Source organism: Hyalella azteca, unplaced genomic scaffold, assembly GCF_000764305.2.
Source record: "Hyalella azteca isolate HAZT.00-mixed unplaced genomic scaffold, Hazt_2.0.2 contig4670, whole genome shotgun sequence".
In the NCBI taxonomy this organism is placed as follows: domain Eukaryota; kingdom Metazoa; phylum Arthropoda; class Malacostraca; order Amphipoda; family Hyalellidae; genus Hyalella; species Hyalella azteca.
Genome location: NW_025934881.1, coordinates 16,368 through 38,978, shown reverse-complemented (window position 1 = coordinate 38,978; position 22,611 = coordinate 16,368). Strand labels below are relative to the sequence as shown.

Here is a 22,611-nt window from a genome sequence, read left to right as displayed (position 1 = left end):
TCATTTGAGCTCACCGTTGATATTGGAGTACATATTGAAGTACTAACTGTCAGTAAACATGACTGTCTGTATTCGTTGGTTTTGAGTATTGACTGTCTGTAAACGTTGATATTTGCTCAAGTTATTTGATCGTCATCAATAAACGGATCACAAAGAATCAATTGGCGCCTCAGAACACGAGGTTAAATGCGAACGAATTATTCCGTATTTTACGCATCGTGTAGTGGCGCGGCGTATAGTCAAATCGATCACTGCAGGCGCCGTGTGATATACGACTTCGAAATATTGCTGTTCATTTTAGGTCAATTTACTTATTAACTAATATTGTTAGTCCTAACCTGAATAAAGGCAAAAATTTTTCATATTGGTCCAAATGGTGGCGTAATAACAATTTTTTAACGAGATCGCTATATTAATTGGCTCGGCTTCAACTCATTGCAGGGAGCTACGCAGAAGCGAGTAAATGGCAACAAATAATGTATAATACTTTTATTTTCAGCAAACGTGAGCTTCTAGGAGCCAGTTAAGAAAGATATTGCACGCCGCGGCCCCACTTCGAAAATTTGATATTCAATTTTTTATTGAAGGCTGTATGGCGTGGGGCGTGCTATTTTAAAAATCGCGATAGCTACTGTTTTGACAGGCTCGCAGCTATTTATTCCGCAAGCTTCATCTCTACCATAAGAGGAATTATTGGGCGGGCAATCAGCTCAGACTACTATACATTTTTTTCTTCCAGCGTGTTTGCCCACGAAAAGGAAGACGAAGTAATTGTGTTGCTGTGCATGTAGGCATATACCATATACCAAGCAATAGTGATCGGAGTCATGCTCAATCAAATAACAATAGTTTGCAGGTAAGCTCGAAGTTAAAGAATATACAAATATAAATAGAAATGAAGCGAAATGTGTAGAAGAAATGGGTGTGCAGAAGGATGAAAGGTACAGAAAGAGCTACTGTTTGTTAGCTTAGGTCACTCCATCTTAGATTTGAAATGAGAATTACAACAATTCCGAAACCCTATTTACAACATATCTTAAATTTAAGAGACATAAAATAGATTCTTTAATCAATGTATTCGCTCTTTCACTCAATAAAAACCTCCAAATTGAAATTAACGGAACGAAATTAACTCGTTTCTCTAATTGTTCAGTTCTAGTGGACTGTTTACTTCATTCCGTACCGGTGCAGGGAATGGTGCCTCATGTCACAGTCGTCTGCGCGCGCTGATTTGTCTCATTAGTCAAGTCCAATATTGTTATTAATGTGCTCTGTCATCCTGAAAATTATTTTGAAAATAATTTAACTTCAATTTATTGCATAGTTGTTTCAAATCTTTGCAAGAAATAGCTTCAAAATGAGGTGAGCGTTTATGTTGGACTTGCGCACCAAATTCAAACTACAAATTCGGCAAAAGCTACTTTCAAGTCAACTTTAAAACTGCATCTGCTTGTGCCTATGATATATTTTGTCTATATTTATTGTTTCTGTATAATTTTAGTTTCTGATCTTGGATTAAAACTTAAAAGGCACATTTTCTCTTAGAAATTTTTGAAACCAGCAATGAAATGATAATTTTTACATTTGAACTTTGAAGTCAAACTCAAAGTTTAAAGATGCATTTCTTGGAAAAATGGGCACAAATGACTTATTGGCTAAGAATTTTGGATTTGTTTCAAATGTGGAATCTTGATTCTTAGCAATTATTCATGATTTACAATTTATACTCTGAAATGTGATCAAGAATTAGTATTTTTTGGCTGAGGACATTTTTTTTTCACACCTGAAGCATTTTGAATGATATAAAAAATTATTATTTCCAACTTGAAAAATTAGACAAGTCATCTCACTTGTTATTGAAATCTTGCAGTGACAATACAATTTAGTTAATAATATAATTTTATTAGTCATATTTCAAAATTTATGAAAAATTTTTTCAGCTTCACAGCTTCAATTTTTTTTCTGGATTGCTAAAGTTTTTTTTATAGCTTTGACTTTATAAATTTGTTCATGCAATGGATAATTAATTTATTCTTTACTGTATTTCAATTATTTATACAGCACTTAGCAGTCTCTATTTCCTTAGCATTCCCTTAATACCAGGAGCATGCACTCTAATTTATCTTTAAAATGCCTCGTGTATTGTAAATGATACAACCAAAATTTTGCCCATAAAGGCTATGGTAATCAGTCTACTTGCTTGCAGAAATCCTTGCCTCAAGTATGATACCTACCAAGTCAAAAGAGAACAAAACATGTTACGCTGGTGTTGTGTGGCACAGTAAACATAAATGCCTGTGAGAGACAAGGTGTGGTCTCTACATAAAATGTGTGCATTTAAGGGTTAAGTCAGTGTCATTTTCAATTGTAATGTTTAATTTAAGTGTTAAGCTGTTGTCAATTTTATCCATGGCTATTCAATACAAATTATTAAAATTTAGTAGCTTTTTACTTGTTGTTCAATATATTCTAATGGTCTACTAGTATTACATACAGCATATTTTGCCTGTGTAGTTCATTAGCTTATACCTACTTCCTACTAGTTACTCTTTTGTGAATAAAGAATAAAAAATTTAACAATGAAGAATATTATGCAACCTATAACCTGTCTCTAATGGTGGTTTTACTGTACATATGTATATAACAAATTGGATATATAATTATATTAAAATATTTGCATTCTAATTTTAAATTAGCTCTTAAAATCAAAATAGACTACTCCAGCTACTTTTTTTTATCTCATCCGAATTTATTTGCTTGAAGATGAAGGTCTGAATACTACTTGGAATTTTTTCAGGCTTGATGTGGATGGTCTGGAGGTTCTCTTCCCCTATGAATTTATATATCCTGAGCAATACTCCTACATGCTTGATCTCAAAAGGGCTCTAGATGCTAAGGTTGGTGGTCAAATTATACTGTCAATATGGTTTTAATGGCACTGTTGCCATTAAGGTTTTAATGGCACTGTTGCCATTATGGTTTTAACGGCACTGTTGAGAACTACCTTCTGTTCAATATGTTGTTAATTTTACTAGCCTGTTGTGTATTTTGTCTTCAAACTTATACTAAAAGTGATAACAGTAAACTTGTTTTTTTTTTCAAGTTACTCAAGTTATTTCTACAGTATCAGTTTTTAGTGCCAACAGGCCAGTCTTTATAATCTTGTTCAAATATATAATAGATTTGATGACTACCTTGAATTGATTTATACCAAATTTGTTTGAATTTGATTTATAATTTGTTCAATTAATGTTTTCCCAATCAGGGTCACTGTTTGCTTGAGATGCCTTCAGGGACTGGTAAGACCATCACTCTGCTGGCTCTGATTGTGTCATACCTAAGGGGCAATCCACACAATTTATCCAAACTCGTTTACTGTTCCCGGACCATTCCAGAAATTGAAAAGGTAATTAAAATATTTCAATTTGATGGATGATAAGCTTAACAACATTATAAACTGTGAAATAAATGTTATTTGTGTTCTGAGAATTTTTCTAACTTTAAAGTAGGCATAGGAAATTACTTATTTTGCACTCTAAAGTTATCATTACTACTTTTAAAGCTTTTTAAGTGCAAAAATAAAATATAAAATAGCTATTGAACCCAGAAACTTTACTGCTCTGTGATAATCATGCCTCATTCAATTTAATTTTCTATTAGTTCAACTGATTTAATTTTCATTGAACATTCCTATTTTTCTCACAACTTTTGACAACTTTTAATGTAGAAGAAATCAAAATTTATGAGACTTGTTTTATTATGTTTTACTACTCTTATGACTAATATCATTGATGAATTATTCTAGGTAATAGAAGAGTTGAGAAATCTTTTGAAGTATATTGAAGAATCTACTGGGAAGCCTCCAAACATCACGGGTCTGGCCCTAGCATCACGCAGAAATCTTTGTATACATCCTGAAGTAAGTCAGATTCATGTTAAAAGATACTTTACTTTGCATGTTGCTCTGTGTTACCAAATTAAGAAAGACATTTTATAAGCATTTTGTTATAGTATACATTAACCCAACTAATTGTTGGTGCTTGACCTCAACTCATTATTCCCTAAGTTCTGCAAGGCATGAGCTTCTATGCAAGCCTATTAAAAAATCAACATTTTCTCTAACACATTTTTTAGTTTTCTTGGCCATTATTAATATAAATTTTTTAAGAAATAGTTGTGACATGTCTTGAGAAATTAAATTACCTACGTATTTATATATTTGACCATTTCTTATTATGGGTTAATCATTGGCTCCAGCAACATTTTCCTTCCAATGAAAACATTTAGAAAGATATTATTTATAATTTCCTCCAATTATTTTATCCACTGAAAATAATTCTTTGTTGCTTGATGTTCCTTCTCATAATGATATAAAATTTTTGTAAAAGATTGATTTGTTTCCTAACATTCATGCAAGGCTTATAAGTTGGCTTTCAACAACTTCATTACCAATTTAATTCTTATTTCCCTGAATTTCTTCTTGTTGGTTTAGGTGAGCAAAGCTCGAGACGGCAAGGTAGTGGACAGTGGATGTTATGCCCTCACTGCTTCATACGTGCGCACCAGAGCTCAGCGTGATGAGAGCATTGGGCGGTGTGATTTTTTTGAGGAGTTTGATCTTCATGGACGGGAGTTTCCCATACCTTCTGGCTGCTATAACCTTGATGATCTCAAAGACTTTGGCAGAAAAAAGAACTGGTGTCCTTATTTTCTTGCCAGACATGTTGTGAGTATATATACAGGCCTATTAATTTGTTTATACTAATGTAAAATATTCTTCAGATTTTATTTTGGAATGCCTCCACTTGTCTTCCATGAACTTGCTTTAAACTTTTAAAAATTGTGTGATGAAGATGAAGAAATATTTTTAGTAAACCAAGAAAACTTCTAACTTTGATGTGCAGGTGAACAGTGCACAGATTGTTGTCTACAGCTACCACTATTTACTGGACCCTAAAATTGCAGAAATTGTCTCTAAGGAAATGAAGAAAGAAACTTGTGTAATTTTTGATGAAGCCCACAACATTGGTATGAAGTACTAATACATAAAAATACCTATTGTAGAGTTAGTCGGGTATTTATTCCTAAAGGGTTGACTGACTTCAATTTGCTTGAACCCTATGTGTCTTTGCATTGAATTTTATCATTGCCTTGCTTCTTATTATAATTTTTTCATGTCATAGAAATAATTAATTTTATAATTTAAAGATTATTTTTTTGATTCCACACAATTGAAATGCTTTAATTTTTAGTTTTGCACAATAGTTTCTTTAGTTTTTATTAATTTTCTAGCAATGGCTAAAAAATTTGGAACTTCTTCATGTTCATATTGTTTAGTGTCACAAGTATTTTAGGAACTTTCTAGCATTTTACTGCTGTTCTAAATCTCTTAGAAATTTTGATAAGGGAAATTCCTAGGAAATTAAAACCACATCAATTTATCAAATTGGTGCAAAGTCTACCCTTTCAAAATGTCGAATTTATAAGCTATGTAGTATTATGTGCACCATATTTGTATGTCTTTTTACATATTGAATTTGACAAATTTAATTGATGGCTTACAGACAACATCTGCGTGGACAGCATGAGCATCAACCTTAACAAGCGCGTGCTGGATAAAGCCAAAACCTGCATCAATAGCCTCAGTGAACATGTCTCAAGGTGTTGTAAACAAGCTGTGGTATTTGTACTTTATTTTTCTCTTAGTAAGTATGTAAGTATGAATATACAAGTACTACCTAAGTGACTACATTTCATTTACAAATGGCAAAGCAATTGTAAATGTTGTGTGAATTTGAAACGGGCACAACTATTTTAATGGAAGTGAATTGACAAGGAAATTTGTTTGTAGTGTTGAATTCAATTATAGAATAACGCCAAGCTTGTAAGAAAGTTGGGCCTCATTTGCATTCCTTAGTTTAGTAATGGTATTCCTATCTTTTATTTTCTATTTTTGTTCGGTTAAACTTAAGACTTGCATCCAAGTACATTTATATTGTAGCATTTAATTGAAAATTTTTTGTTGTTGTACAATTATCTAACGCACAAAGCACTATTTTATTTGAACTAATATCTTAGCAGATTGTACAATATTTTCTCTTCAAACTTCATGCTCATTAATCTAGTACTAAGACCATGTTAAATATTTCTCAGCGGGTGATCATTCATTAATTACCCACTATTTGCTTCAGAATAAAAGACTCGGACCAGTCACGGCTGCAGGACGAGTATCAGAAGCTGGTGGCTGGTCTGCGTATGTGTGAATGTATGAAATTAATGGCAGATAATTTCTATTTATTGTCTGTTTTCTCCAGATCAAAATTCTACAAAAAAGTTTTTTTTAAATAGTAAAATTGTCCTCATCACTAATGTTCAAATTTATAAGCTTGTTTCCACATTTCAAAGTTACAGCTTCTTAAGTTAGAATTCATTAAAGTGCTAAACTATTGAATTTTCCATTTGACAAATTCTACTGCCTATGCAGTGTTATGTTCCTCAATCTCGTCTAGAAGATATTAAATGACATTTTATTTTGAAAATATTTCACGCTAGTTTTCAATGTCACTGTGTTGGTTAGCACATGAGCGTGCGTTGATAGTTTATTTTTCCACACCTAAAAATGGCAACTTACGTCTTATTGATGCTTGTGCTTTGTTAAGGAACTTTAGTGGCACCGTCTGCAAGAAGCAATACCTTTGAACTCTTTCAAGTCATGTGGCACGTTCGGAGGCTTTACTGTCTCATGTCAAAATATCATTTCAAACCTTGAAACCTTGATTAACTTGCCGTCTCGTGCACTTGCTTTAATGTAGGATTATCCTATTAGAAATTGTCTTATTCAGAAAAATGGCGCTTCTTATAAGTCTTGACTAGTATACTTACATCAATCATTATTAAATCTTTCATTAAAACTTAACATTAACTTGCCACGGTCGGTTGAAACAAACCTGGTGTCCAGTTTTGTTAAATTTGTGTTAGTCTTTTCGGCAATCTCTTCTGTTGGCTCATCCGTAGACGAATGTTAAAACGTATTAAATATTACGATTTAATGTGAGACAACATTCACATTAATGTGAGACAACATTTAATGTGATGAGAAGCTTCATTAAGATATTGCTTTAATTACAGACAACATTCCCGGGACGATCAGAACGGCAGACCACTTCATCCAGTTCCTACGGCGCCTGGTGGACTACGTGAAGATGCGGCTGAGCGTGAGCCACGTCGTGCACGAGAGTCCTGCCTCCTTGCTCAGGGACATCAAGACGCGTGCCTTCATTGACAGGAAGCCGCTCAGGTCAGAGTTGCATCGCTGCATTATTAATATCTAATCAAAATTATACATATTGATTGTTCAAATGTAAGAATCGCTAGGTATTTAATTTGTTATGCTTCGTTCCTGGGTTGAAAAAAATTAGCGTGTCATAGTCAAGTCCAGTATTTGCCAGAGTGACGTATTTTTACAGAATAAATTTCATTTTGGTTCGTGCCCTGAGTTTTGCTCTTTACTTTACAAATGGCTTGACATGAATCGTTACATACATACCGTACTGTGGCTTGAGTGTCACCTGTGAGTCATTGAGCACCACCATTTTTTTTCAAGATATTTTGTGCGGAGTTTTTTCTCGTACATTTAGCTTTCACTGTTCATTGTACGTTCTGCTTTTCCGTACATGATACCGTGCAAGGTTTTGTTTATGAATCTCAATTCATTTATTCATGAATACGTAGTTCTTAAATCCCAAGATTTTGTGCAGGATTTTGCTTATGAATAGCAATTGATGTCTTCACCAGTAGTTTCTGAAACCCAATGAATGTCGTTCAGGATTCTGCATACGAATTTCAATTTATTCATTCATGAGTGAATGAGCCTCACATGAGTGAGGCTGAGTGATGAGCCTCACATGAGTGAGGCTGAGTGATGAGCCTCACATGAGTGAGCCTGAAGCCTCATGTTGCACGCAGGTTTTGCTCAGAGAGGCTGTCATCAATGGTGCGTACGCTGGAGCTGACAGACCTCGGCGACATCAGCCCGCTGGTGAGCGTGGCGCATTTCGCTACACTCCTCGCCACTTACCTTCACGGCTTCACGATCATCATCGAGCCCTACGAGGACAAGGCGCCTAATGTACCCAACCCCACGCTCTTCTTCAGGTATATAATTCGTGTGTCTGTGTCTATATATTCCCTGTTTTTTATGTCTGTAATCTGTGTGTTTAGGTCTATTATCCTTGTGTTTAGTTCTCTAATCCGTATGTTCATGTATCTAATCCATGTGTTTAAGTCTCTAATCGGTGTTTTTAGGTCGCTAATCCCTGTGTTTAGGTCCATAATCCGTGTGTTTAGGTATCTCAAATTACACAAATATATCGGCCAAAATATGTTGAGAGAAACGCTCTTAGATGTGTAGCCTTCAACTAAGTTCTTTGTTAGTCCTAAAAAATTTCCATGCTCTTCCTATTTCGCAGTCAGATTTTCCAGCAATGGCTGTGGTTACTTGCTTTTCCAGCAATGGCTGTGGTTACTTGCTTTTCCAGCAATGGCTGTGATTATTACTTATAATATATACCTACCGTGAGTAATATATCATGTGTCATGATGTATCACAGATGCCTGGACTCGAGCATCGCCATCAAGCCGGTGTTCAGCAAGTTCCAGACCGTGGTGATCACATCAGGCACGCTGTCTCCTCTCGACATGTACCCTAAAATCCTGGACTTCAACCCTGTCGTGCAGAACTCGTTCACGATGACCCTAGCCCGGCCCTGTATTTTGCCCATGATCGTCACTAAAGGCAACGATCAGGTCCGTTGTGATGCTAAAGCACTAATATCCTCTTTCGTTTTGAACTGCTATTTTGTCCCTGGACTACCGTCGTATTATCCACTCTATCTTTACCAAAGTTGTTACTCTAGGTATTAGTCAAATTAGTTATTTTTAGTCCCACATACCTACTTTTAGTTTGAAGGATATTGTGTTATACATCATGAATCTTGGAATTTGTCTACTTATCATGCCTAATTTGGAATAACTCAATTGTTTGTTTACTTTTTAATCATGAGCTTTGCAATTGTTACTCAGAATTATCTACAGCCACAATGTACATACCTATTGTTGATATTGCATGCCTAGTTTTTATATTCTCAAAAATATTCTCCTAATTCATATTAAAATAGATTAATACAAATAATATGTTTAAACTTTGTGCAATAGACAATATCTAGCTATGGAATTTCAACAATTATTTTTCAGGTGGCCATGTCATCAAAGTTCGAGAGCCGAGAAGACCCAGCAGTGGTACGCAACTACGGCAAGCTTCTCGTCGAGATGGCCACTACTGTGCCTGATGGTCAGTTGTTCATATCATGAAAAACATTCTGGTCCTTTGAAGAACTTCCTTATTCTTTAATTGCTTTAAGTTGACTTAGTAATTGTTTATTAGGCGTGTTCATCTGCCCTGGGCGTCTGCGATAGTTGAATGAATGACGTCCTGAACTTGGGGTGGAAAATTTCCAGAAAACGTTATTTTAGTATTAGATACTATACTCAAATGAATATAATAAATTCAAATGGAATTTCTTTATAGAGATAGGCTAGATTATACTTCTGTTTATCTAAATTGCTTAGGTATAAAATATCATGCATGTATTTAATGTGAGTACTGAATACCTGAATTTTCCATTTTTTTCAAGTACACGAGAGTGCAGCAGTGCACAGCTTAAATTTGAAATATGCCCGTAATAAAACAAATTCTGACTCGAGCTGAAATTTGAAATTGGCATGTGAACTTTTTCATTCTCTTTATTTCAAGAACACTATCTTAGTAGACTATGTACAGGCTCTGTTTTTCTTGTCAAATTTCTTCATACCCTGTAATGTCCTGAGCTTAATTGCATAGATCATAGTTACGTTTTGTCACAACATAGAGACTAATGTGTTCATCATCTACTATTAAGATGTTGTATTTTATGGGTTTGAATTTGATAGTTTCACTACCGATGATTTAGGGAAGAGAACTCCCTTGTTATTATACCTCATTTAGTGGCACTTTATCTCTCTTCTTTTCGGGAAACATGTGCGGCTAGAAATCATATTCGAATATCATCAAGCACGTGATGCCCGTCTATTCAGAATATTGTGTTTCCATTTGGTGTGTATGGTGATTAGCTCTGGGTGGCAGCGAGTTCAGGATTACAAGATTGGAGCAACGAGTTGGGGATTCGAAACTCTCAACAAATTGAGAACATTCTAGTCAGAATCGGTAATGTGGCTGGGTGTTAAAGAAAGAATCGGCTACAAACGAACATGGTACATCAAAGCTGACAACAATATGCAGTATTATTTTATTTAATTATTAAGCGGTTTTGTGCTTCAGGCATGGTGTGCTTCTTCACGTCGTACCTGTACCTGGAGAGCGTGGTGGCCACGTGGTACGACCACGGCATCATCAACGACCTGCAGCGCCACAAACTTGTCTTCATAGAGACGCAGGACGACGCCGAGACGTCGCTTGCTCTTCTCAACTACACCAAGGTGACGTAGCGAGGTAGCTACATCAAGGTGACGTAGCGAGGTAGCTACATCAAGGTGACGTGGCGAGGTAGCTACGCCAAGGTGACGTGACGAGGTAGCTACACCAAGGTGACGTGGCGAGGTAGCTACACCAAGGTGACGTGGCGAGGTAGCTACACCAAGGTGACGTGGCGAGGTAGCTACATCAAGGTGACGTTTTTCAATTGCAGTATCCGTCAGTAATTTTTTGACATTTCTAATTACGCTACGGGCTGGTCAATAGATGCAGTAACTTTAACATTGCTTTACAATTTGTTAATACACAACCTTAATTAAGTAGAAGAGTTATGGCCGGGACACAAAGGCTTAACTGTAAATGCCTCTTGCAGGCATGCGAACGCGGCCGCGGTGCAATCCTGCTGGCGGTCGCTCGAGGCAAAGTGTCAGAAGGCGTTGACTTTGATCACCACTTCGGGCGGTGCGTGGTCATGATGGGCATCCCTTTCATGTACACACAGAGCCGCATTCTTAAAGCCAGGCTCGAGTATCTCAGAGATCAATTCAACGTAAGTATATGCTTTTGTTTTCAAATGAAATTGTTCCGCATCGAGCGCAACGTTTGTTCTATTTGGGCCTGGGTACCTTTTCTTTGTTTCATTTACAACTCATCTTGGAGATGGGTTGAGAGAGTTTTATTTATTAAACTATTATTGATCATTTGTTCGTTTACGTCACTGCATCTTAACTTGGCGAGCTTCAGTCCCGTCAATCAAATGAAACTTGGCTAAATGGGCATGAGCAAGGACTTCCAGTATGTGTCGAATAATACAATTTAAAATCGCTTTGTACAATTGCCGTACCAATGTACTGTCTAACCTACGGCAGCGAGCACGTCCGCTGAGGCCAACTATCTGCTGAAGAGATATGCTGTAGTAGTCAGGGTGCTAGAATGAACGCAAATTCATGTTAAACACTCGTCAGTCAGTCTTTCTACAAATACACACTCGTGTTCTGAGTAACAGCGAATAGCAAAAAAAACTATCAGAAAACTAGCTGCTATCTCCAACGTGCTACTTAACCACCGCTTATGAACTCGTACTCTACCTAACGAAAAAGAAATAAATTGCAACCCAATTACAAACTTCAGGAAACTCGCTTCATTCCAGAAAATGAATTGAGCACTGACATGCTAAAAATTCTTGATAACGTACTTCCAGATCCGCGAGAACGACTTCTTGACGTTCGACGCGATGCGTCACGCGGCGCAGTGCGTGGGCCGCGCCATGAGAGGCAAGACTGACTACGGTATTTTGCTCTTTGCCGACAAGAGATTCGCTCGAGCGGACAAGCGCAGCAAATTGCCCAAGTGGATACAGGAGCACCTCGCAGACAACAAGTGCAACCTCTCCACTGAGGAAGCTGTACAGGTGGGCGCTACAAACGCACGAATGCTTTCATAAGGATCTGAAGCACAATACGTTGCTCTTGAAGGATGGCTAATTTCAGTTGGTGGTAATATCAATTGTGACGTGTTAGTTTTCATCAACATTACCAACGTGTCTGTAACCGATAGCGGACACTGGTTCACCAATATAGATTACATGCTGCAAGGTGCTGGCTTGCTGTTTGACGGACGCTGCAAGCGAGTAACATAGCTGGAAGACTAGAAAAATTCAGCCTAGTCTCTAAATTTGCATATCAAACGGGTGTAGCCAAAGGAGACCAGAAAGCGATTTGATGATTGCTCACGAGGAATAATATTTAAAGCAATTGGGCCTTCAGTCAATAGAAAAAAGAATGGGTACTAAATGGTGAGATTCGTTTCTATTGATACAGGTTGTCTGTAACAAATGACATGAACTAAACACTGAGTGTTGCAGCAACTGATCGTTGACCGAGTTGCTTTATTTTTCCAGCTGTGCCGGCCTTGGTTGCGGCAGATGGCGCAGCCGTTCACCAGAGAGGACCAGCTCGGGATCTCGCTGCTTACCAAAGAACAAATTTCGTCCCCCGAATGTATAGAAAGAATACAGAAGCATGCTCATCAAGCCCATTAAATAGGACGGAACATATTAGATACTATTTGGAACAGTCCGCCTAAACTTCATATCACACTCCAGTCAAAGAAAATTTAGACGAGTGCAGCGGAGATTAACATAGTATAACTATTGCGAGGATATTTCAAATGTAAACACTATCATCAAACATTCAAATGTATTCTATTTGTATACATGGTCAAGATACTATGACAAACATGATATACACTCTGAAATAAACAAAATGTTGCTGCAAACGTGTGCTCTAATGTCCTGGTAATTAGGTGTTAACACGCAGAAAAACTCAAAATATTGGAATAAACGCACATTGAAGTTCTCCGAACGTCAAGACTATTTTCAACTAACATTGCCTTCGGTACAAAATATGTGCACATTTTCGAATTGGACATCTGAATATTTCAAACTCTATCCTCACCAATGAGAAAGCTGTAATTAAGAAGTTAGGTCCTAGTTTCCTCATGGACCATTACAATATCGAACAAAGCGGGTCCCTGTTCTGTCATCAGACAAAATTACTTGCTGGAGGATCTGACTTGCTCCCAAACATTTTTAATGCCCATCTTTGTCCTGTACTTAAAATGGAACGATAATTCACAGAATGTGAAGCTTCAAGTTAACTTCCCGCGTGGTGTTAGCATGCGAGTGGTTTACAAAAGAGCAGCCACGTTGCGCAGTTTGTCCATGGCTTCTTCCCTGCGTTTGGAGAGCTCCTGTTCCTGATCAGCGTAGGCTTGCTTCGCCATTTTCTTACCGAGCAACTTCTCCATGTTGCTGCACTGCTGGACGACGGCTTCGCGCACCTCCCTGGCAGCAACAAGTGCACAAGAATAATAAGTGATTGAGCAATGTGGACCATGCTTAAAATTTTTTTGTAGATACCCGGCCCAAGAACGCCCCAACTGAACCATGTTATATTTTTTGGAAAAATCAACTTAACGTCTATTTTCAGACAACAGGCTTAGCTACTGTTAGCCCATTATAAGTTGCCAACGATTAAAACCCTTGGCCTCGAATGTCATTGAAAACATTGCTCTGTTAAGACTACAACATAAATCTTGTTATTTCTATTATCATCATTAAATCCAACATTCACAAGATATTCCTCTATTTTACTAGTCGTACACTCGAATAATCTTCAAACAATGATTCTTCGTCAAGGTATTAGTTTAGCAGGTGAACTATGAACAAAATAGGCATGCTGGTCCCAGTGCTACTATCAGAGTTCAGTTCATATAATATAAAATTGAAGATAATCACAAAACTGCTAGATGTTGGAAAATACAAATACATATTCACAATGGATATTCAATATCATTGGCCAGGATAATTTCACTCACCTGTCGTACTTCTGAAGCTCGTTTACTTTCTCAGCGACCTCAGAGTTGTCGGAGCGAATTTTGGCCAGCAGTTCGGCAATGGCCTGGGACTCGTCTTTGAGGTTTGCTTGCAGCTTCTTGATGTTGGCTTGGAACTGGCTCTGTAACGCAACACACATATGAGCATGTAAAAATTTTATCCGCAATAAATTACTCAGTAAGTGATTACAAGCAATGAGCAACGTGTATAGTCTTGTTATGAATGTCTCTATCTACAAATCTGGTCCTAATACATGAGATGCGAGAACCACTCTTATAACAATTAGGAGTGGAATTATTAATTTTAAGAAAATTCCACCCATTACGATTTGAACACGATTCGCTATAGCATACACAGAGGAATCAGATTTTAAATGACGTCTAGTCCCTATGACGACGCCAGTATCTAGGACAGTTCACAGTAACAGAAACTAGATGTCATACTGTTGATACTTCAACGGAGTAATAATTGTCCCGTTAGTACTTCTTTTCCACAAAATACTTCATACGTCTCAATAAATACCAAACTGGAATAGTTCGACTATTTAATACTGTCTAAACTTGGTTTAAACGTCACTTAAGAAATCATAATTGCTGGTCCGAACATCACTTAAAAATCGCAATTGCTTCAGCTACCAGAGGTGTGGCATTGGTTTTTGCACCTGCTCTGGATGCTATTGCATGAAACGCCAACTAATCGAATTTTAAAGCAGCAAGTTTCAGCTGGCCCCATTACTCACAAGTGCATTGGGCGGGTTGCCGAGCCCCTGCTGCTTGGTGATCTCGTCCAGCATGGCGTGATAGATGGCGACGCGCTTGTAGTGCCGCGAGGCCACGAGGCTGCAGTGCGACGACACGCGCATCTTCGCCTCAGCATCTCGGTCGGGGCTGAGTGTCAGGTCAAGCCGCACCCAGATCATCACCTGTAAAAATTATTTCAAGTATAACTATTACAAGATCAAATGAGAAAGAAGCGTTTGCCTCTCTATACACTACAAGCCTAGTTATTGTAACCTTGTTTCAAGTAAATCGAGCACGACCTCTACATACAGCAACTTTTTTTTAAAATGGTTACAGTACGAATTTTTTTGCAATACCTAATGCGAATGATATAATAATCACTATTCTTAGTCACATTTTATAAATAAAAACATCAAACTTAAATTTCACCACTTTCCATGTAGAACTTTGAATTACGTTCATTAACCGGCATCTGACAGTAGGAAATATGTACACAAGTTTAGTACATGTCCACTAAGAGGAAAAATTCACTGACAGCAATGAAGAGAGCCAGGAAGGCAGCGACAACAAGAAGCGGTTCCTGCAGCATGAGGAGGCCAGGGAACTTGTAGTAGAGCGTGAAGTCTTGAATGTGCAACGCATTGAGCTTGGCAGCTCTCAGGGATACCACCACGCGGCCAACTGTGTCCAGGTACGTGGCAAACAAGCCGTCGTCTTCACGGGTCACAGGGAAGGGTGTGCTGCAAAGCTCAAACTTCGTTACTATTCTTTTTTAGACAAAATGTTTTACCTAACGATCAACGACAGTAGGCAATATCTCAGAACATGAGTGACATAGAATCTTTACTTTTCGATAATAGCAAATAAAATTTTTAATTCCACAGGTATAGAATGCTGTGGAACATGGAAATGCTATTCATTGTTCCATAAATCAGCAGGCTACGCAATTATACAATAGGCATTGTAAGAACTTCACTAAGCTAAAGTACAAGGTAGAGCCCAGTACCTAATGAGGATGTCCTTCACACCCTCAGGCAGGATGATCTTGAGGAGCAGCTGCTCCACTACCATGTCGTCGTACACGTGGTCCAATATGCGCATTTTCAGAGCATACTGTTCGCCTACAAAGAGAAAATATTCAATTCATTTTTACCAATATTTCATAGCCTGAATACTTGAAAAACAGTACCGTAAACTGGGGTAACTTAGACTCCCGGGGTAACTTAGACCGCTTTTGGTTTTTTTAACAAAAACCCCCAAAACTCAAAAACTATTTGACATAGAAAAATTCTGTCAATGGGCATTAAAGGCCTAATACTGAGGCTACGTAACACAATAGAAAGATTTAAAAAGTTTGCATATCTAATAGGTTAAAAAATTAAAAATGTGACCCACGAAAAAAAGCTATTTTTTAAAGCCTCTCAGAGTACTTATTAAGATAGCAACAATCGAATTTGCAGTTATATGCATGTGACATTGGAGCGAAAAACATGCAAGTTACATTAGGTTTATTTTAAGCTACGCATTTGAACGTGTAACAATCAGTATATTAAGCCACCTGAGTTGTAGAGATACTCATAGCTGGGAACATTGTAGCCCAGTTTATAGTGGGTCTTCCATCCTCCAAAGAGTGGGAACCGCGGCCGGAGATCAACTTCTACAGAGTCGTCTCTGACACGGAGGTTTGATGTTGATATGTTGCCGATCTCGTCCCTGTAGTAGACGTCTCGCGCAGAGGCGGGCAGTATTGTGCGGAATGACCTGAGGTAACAGCCAAGTAAATTTTTAGTCTAAGTCACTATGATGAAAAAGATTCTAATTTGGCATCAATTGAAGCATGCGCTGAGATTTGTACAGCATCAATTTAAATTTTAGATTGCTGCTAACATAAGAAATGTCATTAAGAGAAACTAGCTTAGATCGATACCACAACATATATGAAGTATCTAAATGAGTAGATTGAGATGATATAGATACCAACAAGCTTTTTTTATTTAAACAAACTGTAATGTTTGTTTCCATTAGAATCTCAAACCAATTCATGAGAAGTACTTGTCTGGACTCACTTGACGTTGGTGTGGGCGTTGTGGTCTCTCTGGTAGTCATAGCGTGAGAAGGGCCCCTTAAGCTTGGCTCCAGTGTGTAGCAGATCAATGGTTTCTTCTACAGCAATGTTGCCCCAATGGCTGACCTCCAGCACGCGCTCCAGGTTTGTGATGGTCAGGAAAGAGCTGCTGGTCTCGTAGTGAACTCTCATGGGGTCCTGCAAAGTATGTACAACAGTTGATGAGCAAGCTAATAACAATTGACTAGAGGCATACTCCTCTCTCAATAAAAATGATTACGGTATACAGGATTATACAGGTCAGGTCACTTAACCTTGTCATTGATGATAGATGGACTTACACAACTTCCATACGGCTGGTACAGTTTACATACAAAGTAGAACATTTTAGCAAAGTATATATTTAGCAAACATTCAAATTCACACAGGTCAGTAAAAATTTATTAGTTAATAAAAAATTGCAATCAGATCCTAATTAAATGCAATGTGATGAAAAACTTTTGAAGAATTCACTTAAAATGATTGCACTACAACATGATGGTGGAATAATAATAAAATTCCAGCAGTAACATTCAATTACAACTTGTGACTAGAAACTTAAAATCATTTGATGCATTATAGAAAGAAATAAAACCTAAATTGCCCAGTAATATAGGAAAAGATTTTGTGAAGTAAAAGGTGTCACTATTGTCACACACATCAACAACTCACAGCTGATAGCACACATCAACAACTCACAGCTGAGAAAGCAGGAATACTCTCGTAGGGTCCATAGACAATGTTGGTGTCAGAGTGTGAGGTGGGTTTGAGTTTAGTGAAGCTTTCAGCGTTGGGGGACGGTAGCATCACAGTTGTGGTCTGGGATGTGACTCTGTAAGCAGCAGGCGTCCAGTGGCTGCCTTCATAGACCACGAGCTGCTTCTCTCCTTGCTGGATGCTGGCAGGGTAGGGTTGCAGGGCACCAGCCAACACAACTTCAACCTCAACCTGCAAATTAGTTTCCATGTGAAAATTTCCTGGATTTTTAATCCATTTTTCTTAAATTATTTATTGCTTAGGAGAAAAAATGTATAGTACAACAATTAAAGCCAAATCTTGACAGAAATTATAAAAAAAAATTATTTTTCATGTCAACAGAAGTTTCCTGCTTTAGGTCTTGCCAATAGATATGGAACAAGATATTTGGTTAATATGCCCTTCAAACAAATAGAAAATCATTTTAGGTCATATGCATATTGAAGAAGAGATAGGTAAACCAAGTTAATCATCTAGAACTATGCATGGAGTGGAATTGTTGCTAAATTGAATCAGTTCCTTGCATCTTTGATTTTTCTTTAGCATTGAAAACACAAAACTGCTGGTACAATCAAATTATCACAATTATCACTTTATGTTAGAATTAAAAATTTGTAAAGAATAGCTCTGCACCTATTGAGGAATGATTAATAAAGACTAGCTCTAGTTCATTAGTTTGAGCTTTAAAATATTGCATGTAAGAGAAGCCTGAAGTATTCACAACTAATGTTATCCTTAATGAATATCATTTAAGAATAACTGCAAGTGAGCAACTTACTGTAGATACTTACAGGACTGGAAATTTTGCCACCTTGCAGTACATCTCGTAGGTCCACCCGGTAGAAATGATAGCCAGGATGATTCGGAATCAAAGTTTCAGCTGTAGTCAGTTGGTAGCTGCCAACCTATATGCAATTTGTAATCAATAAAAGTGAAGAAAGCAGGTATATATTCATGCATACAGTAGACAAATGAATGCAGATTAGCTTATATTGGGTGGACATTTGATATACCTACATGTTTAAAAGTAAAAATATATATATTTACATCAAATTACATGTATATGTTTAATAGGTTAACAAAATGCAAGCCATCAGATAAATAAGTCAGTTGCACATTTAAATACACACTTAACTGTGAGCATACCCATCTTATAAATGAACAACTAATATTTTCTAACCATTGACAGAGACAAAAAGCATCACTAGAATCTTGCAATAACATTTAACATCTTGAGTGATTAGCATAGGTATTTAAATGAATAAATGAAATTTGAAATTTACCTAGCTATAAATTTCAAGGCCTATTTGATGCAAATGCAAAGCCTATTTGAGGATTTAAAACAGGTAAAAAATAATAATGACTTCAACTCTTTAACAACAGTAAGAGTTTTGTGGCCAAAATTTGCTTTGAACTTTTGTAGAAAAATTATATTGAACGCCTAAATATATTATGAATAGTGTATAATAATGGAGATTTCATAACAAATATTTCTAGAGCCTAGAGTTACAATGCCATCTTAGGCAAGATGTTTGAAGTAGAAGTAAATCATTAAATGTTTGAAGAATACTTCAGCAGATAGAACACTATTGAATATTGGACACTACTTATTTAGGCTTTTAATTAAGAGCTATTAAGCTTTTAATTAAGAAAATTTTAATTTTTGCACACAGTTTGGAACGAGCTGTGTGTGTCTAATTCCAAGCTGTGTCGGAATTAGTTTTTATGTGTCTATAACCATCTCTTAACTTAATCATCTATTAATTTATTTACAACTTGAAATCAGCATACAAGTTTACCCAAAGGAGGTAATACTTTAGATCAAGTGCATGCAAAAAAAAGGTGTTTTTTTCTCTCTAATTATATGTTTTTTGGGGTGTAGATTAAGAATCTGAAATCTGTTTTTTGGCAGTCGGCATCGGAAAGATGATTTTTTCAAATTTTTTTATATTTTTTCTATAAAAAATTTACCTAACCTAACCTAGCGCAATTTTTGGGTTTTACATAGGTTTACAGTCATTCCTAGATTGATATAGATCATTTTCAGTCAAAAAAAATTTTCTGATTTTTGATAGAGATAAAATGCAAGTTAAATCATGGACGCAAATCCCTTGGAGTTATAGCATTTTTAATTTAGCCTGGGTGACCCATATACTATTGTGGTCGTTTCTTAAATATCTATAAAATCGATTTTCCGATGCCAACCGCCAAAAACGGATTTCAGATTCTTAATCTACACCCAAAAACATATAATTAAAAAAATAACACCCTTCTTTTTGAATGCACTTAATCTAAAGTAATACCCCAAAGGATTCCTAATATATTCCCAGACTTATTTAAAAGTCTCAAACCATAATATTCTTTCTACATAAAACAGTTTATCACTATTTGGTAGAGCAAGGTCAACTATCAACTTTGACACATTTTTCGATGTTCTCGCTGGGTGACGCGCACTGTCTCTCTTTAGATCTCAATATTTTCCCACCAGACAGCCCAGACCTACTGTTTTGGCAATAGTATGGCGCGCAAGAGTATGACGTCACTATCTCAACCAACAATGAATGCGTGGAACTAAGAAAAAGCTTAATATAAAGGATAAAAGTTGAGAAGTGTCGGAATTACCCACGATGTCGGAATATAGGTACCGTGTTTGCCCTATTTATATTGGCAACAAAGCCAAATAAGAATAAAATACTTTAAAAAACTTTTTAAAAAAACACGTTTTTCTTGAGGACTAAAATGTAGAAAATAAATTGTGGCTCGCCCCAAAAACGTGTGTTGGGCAGATTTATGATTAAAGTGAAAATCTGATCATGCAATCTATAGTTTATGGTCGGTCATGGCTGCCTGAGCCATAGTTTATGATCGGCCATGGACGCCAATTTAAGGTCGATGTGGCTGATGGAGAGCTTGAAAAGACGCCGATATCTCGAGCTAAAAGGCCCTACTCTACAGCCTGGGTTAGCCTAAATAGCTACCTAATGTTCATTGCACAAAAGGCAAAGGGAGACTTGTAAAAACATCATACCTGGGCTCCAAGATAGGAAAGTTTTTCAAACTCTTCACTAGTTAGCGTAACCAAAAAATATTTCACAGGGCTTGATCCGGTATTTTCAATGGTTATTTTAGAGCTGATTTTGACGAGTTGCGTTGTCAAGTCGATCTTGCGTTCCAGATTTTTGAAGACAATATCTTTATTAATGACGTCAGTTGCACTCAGTCCTAAAGATAATAAACAAAGAAAGGAAATGAGCCTTACTAGAAATGACATCTTAGGAAATTAAGGCCAGCAATTACTCCAAAATTCTTCAGACCAGCTGACAGATAGTCCGATGCCGGCACCACCGCTTCGCTGACCAACCAAAAGTTGACAACGAAGGCTGGAATGTGATTGGAATTTTACCCTAAAAATGTTAAGACTTACTTAAAAATTTGTTCGTTAAATAATTGATTTATGCTGGGTAGGTGGGTATACATGAAACATCAAAATAGCCTCGTTATTGGGAAAAAGCATCTCAAAAATTTCAAAGGAGATATGTTCCTGTTGAATAAATTATAATATAGCATATGATATATAATTATGAAGAAGTAATATTATTATAAAGAGTTTTTTTCAACAAATCTAACTGCATTATACTCTCGCGACGATGGTCATCCAGATTTCACAAGGACGTAAATTGTATTTGCTCATGTTGGCCGTGGTTAGGTTGCTATATCTTAAAATGCCCATCGTGACGATCGCAGCCCCAAACCCTATCGATTGCGGTTTGGTTGAACGGGAGTAAGAAGGAAATTGAAACAACCCAAACTTCTAACCAAAAAAGTACAACTGTGTGAACTTCTGATGTCTCAACTTGTAAAACCCACACTTTACTTTCAGAATTCAACATCCCACCCATTTACAATTACTTTATATTCTCAGTTCCACTCAAGCGGTCACATTAAAAGATCTTTTCACACACTATTGACAAGAGAAGAATAATGAAAGCATATGCCCATTCCGACAATGTATTTTCAAGCTGATCCTAACAAACAAATCAAAATTACTGATGCACGTGTGAAGTTTTATATATTATTACTCTCGTTCACAATTTTCGCTACTAAAAATAAATCACCTTCACATTACCTGTTTCATTGTCCTTCAAATAATGCAGTTCGTGCAAACAATGCAAATTTTTTAGCTTCTCGCTAGATGATCTGCGACAGGCCGAACTTGGCCAGTTCTTCAACCCTTAAACTACCGAACTACCGGAAAATATCGCCCAAAATAAGAAAAATTAGTTCCACTTCGTCTTGTTTCCTGATTGATTATTGAAATACTGTAAAATCATTCATGCATTAAAGCTTGCGCAAAAATCCCGACGAAAATTTTACATTCCCTTCATTTTCAAACCGACTTCAGTCCTGTCCGGATAAATATCTGCTTCATGGTAAGTGGAGCAAATTTACGTAATCCGGAGATAGGACGATCGAGCTCGTCAGTCTGCCACTGAAAGGCACTGCTGGCGACCAGCAAGAGGGACGGGCCCTGTTAGGACAGGCCTCCTTAACTCGACCACCTCTCACCCGAATGGTTGCACAGATACCCTACACACAACGCGTCACCAACGCACACTACATCCTTCTCTCATCAAACTCACTCCCCCGCATCTTTCTTCTCAGAACCAAATTACCCCGTTCTGCCATGACGCAATATTTAGCAATTTACTAGCACATTATCCTTGATGCTCATCCCAGTATCTGAGTGCTATTGAATCGTATGGACCAACGGCCCGCACTCAGTGACATGAACCTTGCCTTGGCACACGGACAATCCGACAAGAGCTGCTTAAGAATTTCCAAATGCATTGAAGTCTTTTCAGCTAAAATCAGAGAACAACGCACTGCGTAGAGCATAATAATTTTTCAGGGTCCTACAGAATACCGTAGATATTCAGAAGTAGAAAAACGATTACCGCGCCATTGAATTGAAGGGTTCCGAAAGTGAAGCTGTTAATTAAGGATGTTGGATCATACCACGAAGTCTATTAGATTTCCGAATCCTCGAGCCGAAAGAACGCAGAATAGCGATTTGAGGAAAAAACAC

At 37.1% G+C, this 22,611-nt stretch overlaps 2 protein-coding genes across 2 annotated transcripts; one reads left to right on the top strand and one right to left on the bottom strand.

Annotated features, from left to right (window-relative positions):
* The first annotated feature begins 1,187 nt into the window (after positions 1-1,187).
* Positions 1,188-13,391, top strand: LOC108677108 (general transcription and DNA repair factor IIH helicase subunit XPD-like). Its single transcript, XM_018165261.2, is given in 16 exon segments — positions 1,188-1,362; positions 2,798-2,897; positions 3,266-3,406; positions 3,806-3,919; positions 4,493-4,726; positions 4,905-5,028; positions 5,565-5,661; positions 6,192-6,259; positions 7,078-7,297; positions 7,966-8,154; positions 8,610-8,805; positions 9,253-9,349; positions 10,376-10,533; positions 10,902-11,078; positions 11,730-11,939; positions 12,429-13,391. Coding segments are annotated over 16 exon segments (2,271 nt in total). The 5' UTR covers positions 1,188-1,357; the 3' UTR covers positions 12,570-13,391.
* LOC108677107 (dolichyl-diphosphooligosaccharide--protein glycosyltransferase subunit 1) lies at positions 12,713-20,894 on the bottom strand. The gene is made up of 10 exons (XM_018165259.2): positions 20,554-20,894; positions 18,317-18,430; positions 17,469-17,717; positions 16,732-16,928; positions 16,224-16,426; positions 15,672-15,786; positions 15,201-15,405; positions 14,665-14,847; positions 13,907-14,046; positions 12,713-13,373 (listed from the first exon to the last, which is right to left on the bottom strand). Exons 1-10 carry the CDS (start codon positions 20,794-20,796, stop codon positions 13,217-13,219), a joined length of 1,806 nt encoding a protein of 601 aa, XP_018020748.1. The 5' UTR covers positions 20,797-20,894; the 3' UTR covers positions 12,713-13,216.
* Positions 20,895-22,611: the final 1,717 nt, after the last annotated feature.

What these genes read in the sequence shown, in the direction of transcription:
- LOC108677107 (XM_018165259.2), bottom strand. Translation starts at nt 20,796, where the DNA reads ATGTCATTTCTAGTAAGGCTCATTTCCTTTCTTTGTTTATTATCTTTA. An exon ending in GTATTCCTGCTTTCTCAGCT is followed by an intron (nt 16,929 to 17,468) that starts GTGAGTTGTTGA and finishes CATACTTTGCAG; the next exon opens with GACCCCATGAGAGTTCACTA. An exon ending in GTGAAGGACATCCTCATTAG is followed by an intron (nt 15,406 to 15,671) that starts GTACTGGGCTCT and finishes TGAGCTTTGCAG; the next exon opens with CACACCCTTCCCTGTGACCC.